Source organism: Triplophysa dalaica, chromosome 10 (genome assembly GCF_015846415.1).
Source record: "Triplophysa dalaica isolate WHDGS20190420 chromosome 10, ASM1584641v1, whole genome shotgun sequence".
Lineage (NCBI taxonomy): Eukaryota > Metazoa > Chordata > Actinopteri > Cypriniformes > Nemacheilidae > Triplophysa > Triplophysa dalaica.
In genome coordinates, this window is record NC_079551.1 from 21,166,098 (window position 1) to 21,180,215 (window position 14,118).

The 14,118-nt window shown below is 36.6% G+C and overlaps 1 protein-coding gene across 2 annotated transcripts in view; it reads right to left on the minus strand.

Moving 5' to 3' along the window:
• slit1b (slit homolog 1b (Drosophila)) overlaps positions 1–14,118 on the minus strand; it is a 34,301-nt gene that overhangs the window by 6,731 nt on the left and 13,452 nt on the right. The window contains exons 6-27 of one of the 2 annotated variants that reach the window (XM_056758660.1): positions 12,970–13,041; positions 12,821–12,892; positions 12,301–12,372; positions 11,793–11,956; positions 11,546–11,690; positions 11,174–11,245; positions 10,772–10,843; positions 6,334–6,405; positions 5,989–6,132; positions 5,707–5,870; positions 4,364–4,390; positions 4,117–4,261; positions 3,038–3,112; positions 2,795–2,938; positions 2,521–2,664; positions 2,249–2,415; positions 1,920–2,058; positions 1,735–1,803; positions 1,422–1,493; positions 1,155–1,226; positions 693–764; positions 73–236 (exon numbers count right to left, since the gene is read on the minus strand). In XM_056758660.1, coding sequence (XP_056614638.1) covers positions 73–236; positions 693–764; positions 1,155–1,226; positions 1,422–1,493; positions 1,735–1,803; positions 1,920–2,058; positions 2,249–2,415; positions 2,521–2,664; positions 2,795–2,938; positions 3,038–3,112; positions 4,117–4,261; positions 4,364–4,390; positions 5,707–5,870; positions 5,989–6,132; positions 6,334–6,405; positions 10,772–10,843; positions 11,174–11,245; positions 11,546–11,690; positions 11,793–11,956; positions 12,301–12,372; positions 12,821–12,892; positions 12,970–13,041 — 2,339 coding nt within the window. The remainder of the gene's footprint in view (positions 1–72; positions 237–692; positions 765–1,154; positions 1,227–1,421; positions 1,494–1,734; positions 1,804–1,919; positions 2,059–2,248; positions 2,416–2,520; positions 2,665–2,794; positions 2,939–3,037; positions 3,113–4,116; positions 4,262–4,363; positions 4,391–5,706; positions 5,871–5,988; positions 6,133–6,333; positions 6,406–10,771; positions 10,844–11,173; positions 11,246–11,545; positions 11,691–11,792; positions 11,957–12,300; positions 12,373–12,820; positions 12,893–12,969; positions 13,042–14,118) is intronic. The other variant, XM_056758661.1, reaches the window with a different exon arrangement.

Consider the following 14,118-nt stretch of genomic DNA (forward strand, 5'->3'; position numbering starts at 1 on the left):
TATGAGATTGGTCAAAAACTGTTTTTAAACATGAATGGATTTTCTCTGCTCATTTCTCTGTACATACAGTACCTGTGCATTGGAAGGTATTGCCTGGTGTGGTGAGCAGCAGTTTGCCCTCCATGCCCTGTGGCCCTGCGCAGCGGGCGATGCCGGGTTCCTTATACCCACTTTTCACCCAGTCAGACAACCAACGTAGACGACAGTCACAGTACAGAGGATTTGCTCCAATGGCCCTTGATGTTGAGACAAAAACATGTGGATTTAAAGCAAAAATTTGTCTAAATTAGATTTTTTACTTAAAATTAAAATAAATGTTAAATAGTTAAAATGTTTAAAATAGATTTGAATAAGTTTAACTTTATGATCACACTGGTTCGAATGAATACATTTTATGAGAAAAACTAACCTATAATATGGGGAAAATACATTTAGCTAAAAAATATAAATGTATGAAGTTTAAAAGTCACAACATTTATCAACATTAATCACAAACTGTTTCAACCCATGATCACATAAAATATGCACAAACCCAAATATTTCCGTACACTGGAGATTGCGATGATTTTCACCTCCATATTCTGTTCTAGGTTCATATTTGACCCAACCATGGGTTGAAACAACCAAACATTTTTTTAGAATGTATACATGCTACGTATCTGTCACTCTGTACAGTGATGTATGTTACTCACAGATGAGATAAAGATGAGGAATCTCTAAAGACTTCTTGGTGTAATTCAGAAATATTGTTGCCATGAAGAGAGCTGAGGGAAATAAGTCAACAGCAAGAGATAGACGTTGAGAAGAGGTCAAATGCTTTTCATGATAAATACAGCACATTGCTTTCACAAACCCAACGCATTCACTATACGTTTCTGTAAGATCTATTTAGCATGATGCCAATAATACCAAGTTCATGGGTTTGTTTTTCAGGGAAGGCATACAACATAATAAAATGTTTAACTTAAACTGTAAAAACATCTGGCACATGAATAAATATAAATAATTATATTTTTGTGTTATACATTATACTATTATTATTATAGACTGGTATATTATATAGAGGGAATTAGAGGAGATGTACAGCCTGGACAATAGTATGGTTTACTGATTTACATCAACATACATCTAAGCAACAAGAATGATACACTCACAGCAGCCGTAGAGAGGACAGGCCCCCGAAAACAAAAGGGGGGATACAGTTCAGGGCATTATAACTCAGGATCCTGTAATACAAACACGACACATTTAAAAAAAGGCATCTCTTGCCCTGTTCAAACTAAATTATGTTTTTTGAAAATGTAAAAATGCAGAAAGGTTGTATGATGGTTAGATTTAGGGGATAAAATAAACAGTTTGTACAGTATATAAAAATCATTAAATCTATGGTAATCCCCCATAAAAACATGTGGAACACTCACAGTGTGGTCAGCTGGCTCATGTTGGCAAAGGACGAGTTGGACAAAGAACTGATTTTATTGTTGCTCAAGTCCCTAAAATGTACAAAAAAATCATTGTATCAATAGCAATATTGTATTAAATTTGTACAATCCAATATATCCCTACAGGTTTTATGAAATTAAACTGTATCTTGTAGCAAAAACATATATTTCATGTTAAATTTGAGTATTTAATTTGAATATATTAGACAGATTGCGCCTGGTGGCCGAATGTGGAACTGCAGCCACATTACTAGCGCAATCAAAGGTCATGGTTCAAGTATAAGACACTCACACCAGCTGTAGGTGTTTAAACGTTGAAAGCTCTTTGGGCACCGAGACAAACTGATTCCCATCCAGGTATCTATGGAGACAGGACGCCTGTCATTGAGTTAATGACATACTGAAATAAAGCCAGACAGGAATTCCAAAGCATTTGCATAATCTCCAGCCTCCTGCCCACCCCTGAATATGACTCACAGTTCAGTGACATTGTGTGGGACGCCACGGGGTAAGCCGAACAAGTGTTTGTTACTGCAACGCACCACTGTATCCAGACAAGTGCACTCTTCGGGACACTCTGGCTTGGGGACGCAGCTAGTGTCATCTTCAATGATGGCTTAAAGTGACATACAGAGAGAGAGAAAGATTCAGACACACAGTCATAAGAATGATAGCACAACAACTTATGCAGTGATAAAGTGTTTTGGGATGTTGCTAGGACATTGGTGGGGGTTGCTAGGGTTAGTTGCTATCTGGTCCCTTACAGGTAGAAAAAGGCCACTTTAGGATATCATGGTGCTTGTTACCCTTGTCACAGCTGAAATCTGGTTTTGCCACATCCTGCAATGGGATCTCTTTAAGAAAGGCAGGGTTCTGACAGCGAGGGTTCCCCGTCACAATCTGTCGAGAACGAAGCCATTCTCCCAACCATGACAGACGACAATCGCAGTTAAACGGGTTTGCCAGCAGGTTTCTGAAGTAGATTGCATTGAAAGTATAAATAGACCGGAATAAAAACAGCTCAAATACTACAAAATATCACAAGAATCCAGTAGTAGTGACAACAAGGGGCACTTACAGGGTGGAAAGGTTTGGCAGGGTGTCGAAGGCTCCAGGCATGATGGTCGTAAGCTGGTTGTCATAAAGCGAGAGCAGACGAACATTCTGAAGACCACTGAAGCTGCTATTGTGGACGCAACGGATGAGATTATTCCTGAGCATCCTAAGAAACAGAAATAAAGAGTTTCAGGATATAGACTGTTGTTAAATTCAACCATAACTAGCTATGCTATGCTATGCTATGCCAGCTAGTAATTCTCAAAAGTGAAATGAATAGTTGAAATGACACTTGCAGCATGCGTAATCCGTCCATTCCCCTGAACATTCCTCCACGCAAAGACACCAAGTGGTTGGCGGTCAGATGAAGTTCAAGAACAGACGATGCCCCGTCAAAAGCTCCGTCCTCAATCTCTGAGATTTTATTGTTGCTTAGGTTTCTGAGACGCATCAAGAGCAGTTATTTAAATTATTTAACAAAACGATGTATTTATTGTTGTTTTATCATATGTTGTACAACATGTACGTGTCAAACTCACATCTTCTTCAGATGGTTGAGAGACCGAAAGAGCCCTGTCGCCTCCAGGATGGACAGGTCGTTGTTATTAAGACGACTAAATGAGAAAATAAGATAATAAAATGCTGGATCACATAAATCTTTAAAAAACTTACAGAGCTGACTGCTGCTGTGTAAAAACGCCTGCTAAACATCTTAGAAAGAGAAGTTTTATATACCTGTAAAGTTTTATATACATCAACAAATAAACATCTTGCAAACATCTACTAGAAGTCTATAAGACATCTGATATGTCTCAGAGACGTATTGCAGATCAGCAAACAATAAAAAATACGTCTTGCAGTCGTATGTAAATCCAGACATCAAATAGACGTCTCCCAGATGCTTGTGTGCTATCAGGGTCTACTATCTAGAAAAAAAATATTTATTCAAAATTCACAGTTGATGTCAATGGATTTCTTGTCAATGTTAGCAAGCTGCTAGGCTAACACTGCGAAACTACAGATCACACAAATTGCATTTGATATTATCAATACACTGCAGTATAAAGTATTATATGTAAAAAGCAGGGCTGTCAAATGATTAATCGCATCCAGAATAAAAGTTTATGATTACATAATATATGTCTGTGTACTGTGCACATTAATTTAGTATTTAAAAATACATACATGTACATGCGTGTTTTTAAGAAAAATATAAAAATCTAACATTTATGTATAATTAAAATGATTGGTAAATATAAATAAATACATCGAAATATTTCCTAAATATAAATACAGGTATGTGATAATAAATACCAAATTAATAGTCAGAGTACACAGACATACTGTATATTATGTAAACACAAACTTTTATTCTGGATGCGCTTAATCGCGATTCATTGTTTGACAGCCTTAGTAAAAAACAAATGTCATTTGGAGACAAACATCTATACAAGATCACACAGTAGCAATGCATCCTGGGAGTGAATACATAATTACATAATTACCCTGCTATAAAAGTTAAGTGGGAACAACCTGAAGAGCATATAATGTTCAAACTCTATCTGTATCATTGGGTGTTTGTTTTTTCACTAATTCAAGTATTTGCGTGTGCTCTTACAGTTCCGTGGTAGCGAGAGGCAGATGCTCGGGGAACCTGGTAAGACGCAGATTGGAGCAGTCCACTACAGTAGCTTCACAGCGGCATTTCGGTGGACAAACAGGTTTGCTGTTACAGTCCTTGTTTAACCGTGTGTCCTCTGTACCTGAAGATAATGCACAGAGGCTTTCAAGCACCATATTGAATATATATGACTTAAACAACACAGGTTGTACTATGGACGCTTGACAGATAGAAAAAAACTCACCGGGAATGTGGTACTGTTCCTTGGCTGCTATGGCAACGCATGTAAAGAGGAAAATACAGCTGTTATGAAACCCAATTTAAACCATTTTGAAGAGGTAAACAACAGTGGTCCCAATTGCACTTCCTGTTTAGGTTATTTTTCTTTTAATTCCACATGCACTATAAAACTGAGTCTTAAAGATGTTTATTAAATATTTTGGCTTGGATCGAAATGTTCAGTTGTGTGTTCTAATGTACACCACCTAAAGGATTACTAGGAACACCTGTTCAATTTCTCATTAATGCAATTATGGTGGTGGTGTAATGGTGTGGGGGATGTGTTCTTGGCACACTTTAGGCACCTTAGTGGCAATTGGGCATCGTTTAAATGCCACGGCCTACCTGAGCATTGTTTCTGACCATGTCCATCCCTTTATGACCGCATGTACCCATCCTCTGATGGCTTCTTCCAGCAGGATAATGCACCATGTCACAAAGCTCGAATCATTTCAAATTGGTTTCTTGAACATGACAATGAGTTCACTGTACTAAAATGGCCCCCACAGTCACCAGATCTCAACCCAATAGAGCATCTTTGGGATGTGGTGGAACGGGAGCTTCGTGCATCCCACAAATCGCCATCAACTGCAAGATGCTATCCTATCAATATGGGCCAACATTTCTAAAGAATGCTTTCAGCACCTTGTTGAATCAATGCCACGTAGAATTAAGGCAGTTATGAAGGCGAAAGGGGGTCAAACACAGTATAAGTATGGTGTTCCTAATAATCCTTTAGATGAGTGTATATGTAGTGTTAAGAAAATGAAACAGAAAGTTCTTTTGTATTCAATAAAAAACAAAACAAATACAATTCCTGTAAATTCATATAATAGTGGCATGTTACTTCTGCTGATATTAATACATTTACATTTCATAACATTACATTTAGGCATTTGGCAGACGCCTTACTTTGCTTTATCCTATACATTTTAAATAGGTATTTGCAATCCCCTGGGATCGAACCCACCACCTTGCGTTGTTAACACAATGCTCTAACCACTGAGCTACAGGAAAGCTAATAGCAACCAAAGCATCACACCATACATCCAAGACAATCTCTCGGCAAGGTGGATCATTTGTATGAATTTGTGCATTCTCATTTGTACATTTTAGTACAACCTGCTTTCGCCCCAGTGACAGGAAGGTGTAGGGGCGGGGTTAAGGGTGGGGCTTAATTTCTTTTTTTTTTCTAATCGTTTTTTGTACTATTCATATTTTATGAATTCATCCGAATTAGCCGGATTTTAGCTTAATCTTCCCCAAAATACAGCTGGTATGTCATGGGCTCATGTTTGTGATTTCCACCTGAACATCTGAATTTCTTGCTCTTGATTAGACTGATGCGTTTGTTGGCGAGGCGTCGTGGGGTGGAGCAGCGCGCACCGCTGGTCTCAATCGGGTTCGAGCGCAAAAAGTCCGCTAGCCACTTCAAACCGCAGTCACATACGAATGGGTTCTGAGCCAAGTGTCTGAAAGAGAGCAAATGATAAGATCACATATTGGTCAGAGCTTGTGTAAAATCAAGTAAAATGCAAACTACGTAAACTAACAGCAGTTCTATGATTTAATTATAATTAAGATTCATACAGTGTCTGGATGGATTTCAGCGGCGAAAACGTCCCTTTGGCTAAAGTCTGGATCTTATTGTCATACAGAGACAATAAAGACAAGTTCTCAAGGTCCTGGAAGACGTTCACACGAACGCAGTGGATTTTATTGGCATTTAATAGCCTGAAAGAATGAAAGACGGGTCAAAAATACATACTGTAGACGGCCCCAACATTACAATAAGCATATAGCTGGCAGTTTTAAAAGTGCTGCCTTCCCAGGCCATTAAGCAACGCTGTTATGATATTTCTCACATGTGGGCGGTAAATGTGCATTGGCGTACAGGTGACCGCAGGGAACCGCATCACGCATTTGAATACTTACAGTAATTCTAATGCGGTAAGTCCTTCAAAAACACCTCGAGGCAGATCTGTAATCTTATTCCCATAAAGAACCCTGTGAAAAAAGCACACTAACATCAGATTTCACAGTGTTGATAAACCGTCTCAATTTGTAGCAGGTCCGCAGGGTTAAATGCGGATTTCGTAAAAAACGATTCAGACGTGAGGCAATACATAAATTTGCATCCAAATAAAATATGCATGAAGTCCATACAAAGCCGTATTAAAGGGCTAGTTCCCCCAAAAACTCAAATTTTCTGTTTATTTACTCACCCTCAGGCCATCCGAGATGTGGGTGACATTTTTTCTTGAGTAGAACCATAAAGAAGATTGTTGGATAAATCCGCAGCACTCTTTGCTTTATATAATGGGAGTCTATGGGGTCCACCTGTCTTAAAATTCCTAAAGCACAGAATTCCAAAAGAGTGCCTCCTGGTGACATGTTGACATCTTGTGAATCGAATCATTACATATTTTCATAAAAATTAAGTTATTTTTATAATATTAGTCATACTGTGCAGCCTCTGCACACATCCTGATCGCGATTTTCTTCTTGAAGTATTTGGTGGCATTCCAGCATCTGGTGCGTTTAGCGCCACCTGCAGAAAGGGAGTGTTGGAATTCGTTTTTTTTGGAATTATGTGCTTTTGGAACTCTTAGACAGGTGGACCCCATAGACTCCCATTATATGAAGCTAAGAGGGCTGCGGATTTATCAAACATTCTTCTTTATTGTTCTACTCAATAAAAAATGTCACCTACTTCTCGGATGACCTGGGTCTGAGTAAATAAGCAGGAAATTTGAGTTTTTCGGTGAACTATCCCTTTAAGTATAAGCAGAATTTGACGAAAATGTGAATGGTCCATGCCTGTGTAAAATCTTGCGATGCTTTGCAGTGTCCAAAATTTGGTTGCTAGGGTGGTTTGCGCTTACTTTTAAAGGGATAGTTCACGCAAAATAATATTAAAAACCAGACTCTTTCTTCGGTGGAACACAAAAAGATATTTAAAAAATGTCTTATTGCATTCAATTAAAGTCAATTCCATTCAGTGTTGTTTGGTTTCCAACGTCCTTGAAAAATGATATATTAATATTTAGGGTTTTGAAAAATCATGAACCCTAAATATCTGCAATGATAACAGTGTGGCCTTTGCAGCACCACTTATAAATATCAACATGACACACATGCACATTAAAGATCTGTATTTAATGGAAAAACACAAACGTGTTTCCATCTGATGAAGAACGCCCGCTGAGTTGCTGTAGATATAATAAGTGCATGTTTGCTGGTGAAATCATATATGATATGCTGGGGATGGCAATCCCTGGAGGCCAGACGTGCGTCTTTACATTTACACAAACCACACGCTTTCCACATCAGACCCCTGGTGAGATGTTCTCATAACAGATGTTTCCAAAGAGCTCTTCTCGCTCCGCTGATGCATAATTCAACAGAATTAATAACAAGCTCACACTTGTGAATATATGTTTGAAATATATGCAGCAATTATAAAGAGATAAAATGATTATATTATTACAGTACACTACATGAGGGCTGTTAGAATGTAACGAAACATCACGAAGGCTTGAAATAATTATAAATGTGTATCTAATTCACAAACCAGTAATATCAACAGATCCAAACAATTTGAAAGTTTACAGTAAGACATTTTAATGATGTATGTTAGACAGGCTAAACATTTTTTTTTTGTCAAATTCAAAACTGGAATGGTTGTCTGTGATATTCCTTTTTCCGTGTCACTCAATCTAATGCATTTCAATAGAAAGTATTTTTCATACGAAGAGCTCAGTTTTTTTTAAGTTAAAAAATATTTTTTTTATGTATTGATTCAATAATTTTTTATAGAAGACTAGCATTGAACATATGAACGTGTGGCCTCTAGTGTCTCATTACTTTTGTGTTTGGGTCATTGCATCATGCTTTACATTCTCTGCCCCTGACTGCCGAACAAAAATCACTTCCCATGAAAATTGCATTTTCTGCTTTGGAAACAAAAGTACAATTTACTTTTCGGCGAAAGCTGTTTTCCCCCATCAATGGAAATCACTTCTTGCAGTATATAGACATTACCTGTAATGTTTCTACACACATCAGTATTTTTGAGCACATCTCACTGTAGAAAAACCAGGTTACTTCATGATGCTTGTGAGCTTTTACGAGACTCACTTATAGAGACGTCCATCTGCAGGATTTCAATGGAGCTGTTTGGCCATTTCATACCCCTTCATTTCCTCTATGGAAGATTGACGCACAGATTGGCTTCCTAACACAAAGCCATTCTACTCTCAGATACATTGTAGAAATCACAATTTTCTCAGATGAAGGCTAGCCAGGTCTTTAAACCAACAAAAAAGACTTAAATAATAGGATTCAGTTCTCTTGCTCACGGTTTTTGGTTTTTGTTGGACACCACAAAGAAACAAGACATTGCACCATTGATTTGTATATTTTCTTGACAGCAAAGATTTCTTGCAGATCTAACACTATGTGGTTCGTGCACTCGTGCATTGCTGTATCTCTTGGTCAGATCTTTAGGAATTTGCTGGTACAGACAGATCTGGACTGATTTACAGCACTATAAACAAATTTGCTGTAGTTATGGAGCAAGTTGCCAGTAATTTACTGTAGATTTATATTAACTGCAACTAAATGTAGATTTACATTTATGCAATTTAGTGGCAACAGTTTGATCAAAGATCAATGAACATTAAACATTATTAAGTCTTTATCTTCACAGAAAATAACTATAAAATAACAGAATCATGCAAAGCATTCTGGGAACCAGAAATCCTCGTCAACCTTTTTCTGTTAATAATTTTGGTTTCCAGAATGCTTTGCATGAGGATGTTACTTTATAGCTTTTTTTCTGTAAAGATAAAGACTTATCAAAGTTTAACGTTCATTTATTTTCGAACAAACTGTTGAAAATTACACAAATGTGCCACAGTAAATTACTGGAAAACTGCTGCCATTAATACTGTAATTTGCACAGATTATTCTTACAGTGAGTGATTTGCTTCCCCGGACTTCTCGGTGATGTGGTGACCATGGCTTATTTACAGAAGAATACCGAGACAAATTATTTTAGCACGAAAGTACGTCAATATTGATGTGCGAGCATAAACCTCTCCGCTCTCACGCGGATTTATTTTGCTCTCACTCAAAACTATACGCGCCCCCTTAGATGAGTGCAGCTTATGCCCAGGACATTTTCTCAGTAAAAGAATGCCATAAAAGACTGACATAAAGTTGCCTTGAAGTTGGACATTCGACATTTGTGAATTTAGGGACCATCAACTAAGTGACATTCACGTTTCTAACTTCAAAAGCATTTAAAGAGAAAACAGTCATAAAGCACCGCAGGAGAGATTATTTATTATGTTTCTCTGCACACAAATAAAGCATATGATGTGTATTTTTGTTTTATTATAAAACCTACAGATAAAATGAATCTTCAGTTTAAGATAGACTTGTAGTGTAAATCCTTTAAACGTGCTTTTGTGGTTTGGCCACATGATAAATGTTAATATTTGTTAACATAAAACATTCTCAAACCCAAATGTATTTATTTTGCTCATAAACAATGCAGTGTCCATTTAATTAAGCACTGATGTAGCATTGTGGGAGCGTTTAATAAAAGATAGGATAAAAAATAGATTTGTGGTTTCTATTTGTGGTTTGTGGCCTGGATGAGTGTGAGATTTCCCGGCCTGAATTTGTGTCCTAGTCCGGCCCTGGTGGTGTGACATTTGTGTCATGCGGAGGTTAATTGTGTGTACTTTTAAAATCCATCTGACTGATCTAAGAAAAAGCTGTAAAAATGTGTATTTACATACACTGTTTTAAGTTAAAGGAAAAAATGAAAGCATCACGTGACTTAAAATTCTACCTAACTTCAACCCTTTTCAGTTTTCTGGGTTCAGACCACGTTGCCGAAACAGTTCATGTTTTCATGTTAACATTAACAATGCTCAGCTTTGAATGACTCGCAGCCAGAATGTCATGTTTCCACTTCAAATATTTATAAATTCTTAAATCAAGAAACAATTACTTGAGGAACAAAATGACTCAAGATATTAAGTCTTGTTTTGTCCTTTAATTAAACAGCTAAATAAGGCGAGATTAAATCATTTTGTTTATCTTGTTTCTTGTTCATTTTTCTTAGCCCTGTGAGAGATATTCTTTGTGTCTTATAAACTTGCTTGATATGTTTTTAATAAAACTGATTATTATTTTACTGTAAGTATTTATGAACAATAAAAATGCTTGTGATAAAATTATGAGAACGTTTTCTTTATGCACATTTTTAACAACATTTCAGGCTATTTTCGGTCATTTTAAACACATTCAGTAAACACAACAAACAAACCCAAAGAGTAAATGAAATGTTTGAACTCACAGCGAGTTGAGTGACCGCAAGCCTTGAAAAGCATCCGGGGCAATGTCAGATATTTGGTTATTACTCAAATCACTACGGAGTAAAAGACAGAATTAGAAGATGATAACATTTTATAACCAACTTGATGTATTTGGCAAAAACTGGATTCTCCAAACACTGCACCCAAATTTCTAACTAGGCATTTTTGTCTTGTTTCCTAAAATTATCTAAAACCTCTTAAATCAGAAAAAGTTTATGTTTCAAACAAAAAATCAGCCAAGATTTGGGGAATAAGCAAAAAAAACTTTTTTGCATTGTGGAGCTTCCAAAAACCTCAGAAGACGGTTACCAAAATGTTGTGAGAAAATGTTGCACATGTTGTGATTGTTGTGTCAGAGTTTGTTTAAACTGCTGCTCACTTACATTCTTCGTAGTCTCTTGTAGGGGGCAAACGCCCCTGGAGGAACAGATTTAATACCATTCTGCTCCAACCGTCTATAACAAAGAGGAAAGAGTTATTGTTGTTAGTACAAAAGTTTGGCTTGGACAACACAACCAAGTGATACAGTATCTCTAAACATCCTTTTTGTCCTTGGAATACTTGAAACTTTACAAATAAATGTAATTATATATAAATTCAGTAAATATTTCAAAATAAGTGTGAAACAAAAAAAGTTCCTAATAAATTAGATACTGTTTTGTGTCTGTTTACATTTAGATCAGTGTTTCCATTGTGTTAGCTTGAGCGTTTTTATTAGACACATGTTAAATATCACCCGAACCTGAAACACTCACATTTCAGTCATGCTTTCCGGCATATTGGCTGGAATGGCTGTGAGACCTTTTCCTCTACAGTCCACGATGTTGTTGCTGCAGGTGCACATCGGGGGGCAAGAACCAGACACTAGACTACACGTCTGGGGGCTTGAATCAAAAATACCTTGAAAAAAGATTATACAGGTTTAAATAAGCAGTGCAATAGGTTTATAGTTTGCTTAATATCAGTGTTAGTCTGTTCCACAAGTCAAGAACTCAGATTTACCAGTGCATGTGAACTCTTTTTTCTGTAGTTCAGCCAGGTTTAGGCCATGTAGGTTTGCTGGAGAACTGCACTGTGTGAACAGTCCCAGCGCTGGTCTCTGTCTGAGCCATTGAGACAGCCATGACAAATGACAATCGCAGTGCAGACTGTTCGAGTGCAGACGACTACAGCAGAACAAAAATGAAAAAGTATTAAAAATGAATGACTGTACTGATTTGGAGGCAACATATGTATTATTTATTTGGATCATGTTCAGTCTTTACTGCAAAATAAACTGCTAAGATGATTGACATAATGAGTGTCTGAAAGTACTTTACATGTTACTGAACAAATACAATACATAAAATAGCATGTGTATAAGACGTCAAATAAAAACATCGGCGTGAAGAAAAGAATATCTGGGACAAGGCCATTTCATTTAAACCAAATAAGATGAAATTCGATTGTTTATGCTGAATGTCCTTGGCGATCTTGAACTGTTATGAGAGAAAATGAGATCTGCACTCACAAGGTACGTAACTTGGGCATGTGATTGAAGCTGGATATGGGGATGGAGCTGATATTGTTATTGTTCAGCGTGCTGTGGAGGTTAATAAAAGACAAGAAGATAAAGAAAATGAAATTCACATAATAAAATATATACAACGAATATGGAATCCATATATTTAACCTGATGAAAAAATTAACCGTATCAGTTTTATAAATCCACTTAATTTGCTTTTAGGGAATAGTTCACCCAAAAACGAAATGAAAATGATTTCATTTACTCACTCTCATGTCATATTAAACCTGTATGACTTTCTTCTGCAGAACACAAAAGAAGATCTTTTGAAGAAGGCTGGTAACCATTGACTTTCATTGTTTGGACACAAAGCATTTTTCAAAAATTCATCTTTTGTGTTCCACAGAGGAGAGAGTCATATACACGTTTTGAACCCCATGAGGATAAATAAATAAAAAGGTTATGTTTGTGTGAACTATCCCTCAAACTTTGGTTGTTATACATAAAACAAAGAAAGTCTACATACAGGACCTCCAGGGCTCTCATGGCACGAAACACTCCCTCCTCAATGCAGCTGATGCGGTTTTTGTCCAGCTGTCTGAAATGATCACAAACAGTAAAAATCTAACACAAAAGATATTATTTACTCACATGGGTGCGTTTTATAGAACTTACAAGTTCCTGATGTCAGTAGCGCCTCGAAACGCTCTCCTTGGGATGACCTGAATGACATTCTCACTTAAGTCACTAATAAAAAATAAATAAAAGAGATCAATAATTGTATTAATATAAGAGACATATTCATTCAAATAGACTAAAATTATATAAAAAAGCAATAAAAACATTATTTCTTTGCTCTGGAATTTCCACTGTAAAAAAACATTTTTAAGGAAGTTTTATTTGACAAAGTTCTCACATATTTTTAAAATGCAGTAAAACAAGTCCAACTCCAATTATAGAAAAGGACTACAAATGTACAAGTTTATTGTAAATAACATGAAAAAATTACTTTTATATAAATAACAAATTATTTTAGCTTCCAGAACATTTCTGCCTTTTTAAGGGTATTTTTTTAAGTTTACCCACTTTTCAATATAGGTATATTTTACATGTAAACTAGTCTCATATGTTTAAGCTAAACTAATTTCATTATAAGAAATAAAACCAGACACAAAGAGAGAGCAGGTGACGTACAGCTTTCCTGTATTTTAGTTTTTTTGGTAACAAATGCATTAAATCTCACAGCCATGAAAAGAAATTCGGAAAGTTATCTATATTGCATATCTAATCTTGCTCTGTTCTGTAAAGAAGTAAGTTGGCATTCAGGGAAAGAGCATTTGGATTCCCAAATGTCATTTCAGCTCTTTGCTCTCCATCTGAAAACCATTGATGACCTTTTCTTAACGCATGTGTTTTTAGGTTGGGTGGAATCCTGCTGTAAAGCTCTTCCACAAGAGCTTTCAGGACGAACAGAGCGTTGGGTTATTTTGCTAATAAAAGCTGCTTTAGTTAAATTACTTTAAAGGGCACAAGGCAGTAAAAAAGTTAAAAGCAGAAACCAAGCGGGGAATTTATTAAAAACAAACTGCACCCGCTGATAGCATGGTTTATATGCACGCTTTTGTTGTAATGCCGGGGTCAGTAAAGGTATGCAAATCACGAAACACCCCCCAAAATGGCATTTGAAAGGCAATTTGCGTGATAAAATTCCCACGTGCTTCATATACACATGAGCACAAAGGGGGGAAAGGTATGTGTTGTTTTTTTAATACACAATAATCTTCTTTACAATATCAATATTTAATCTTAATGTGAATAGACTAT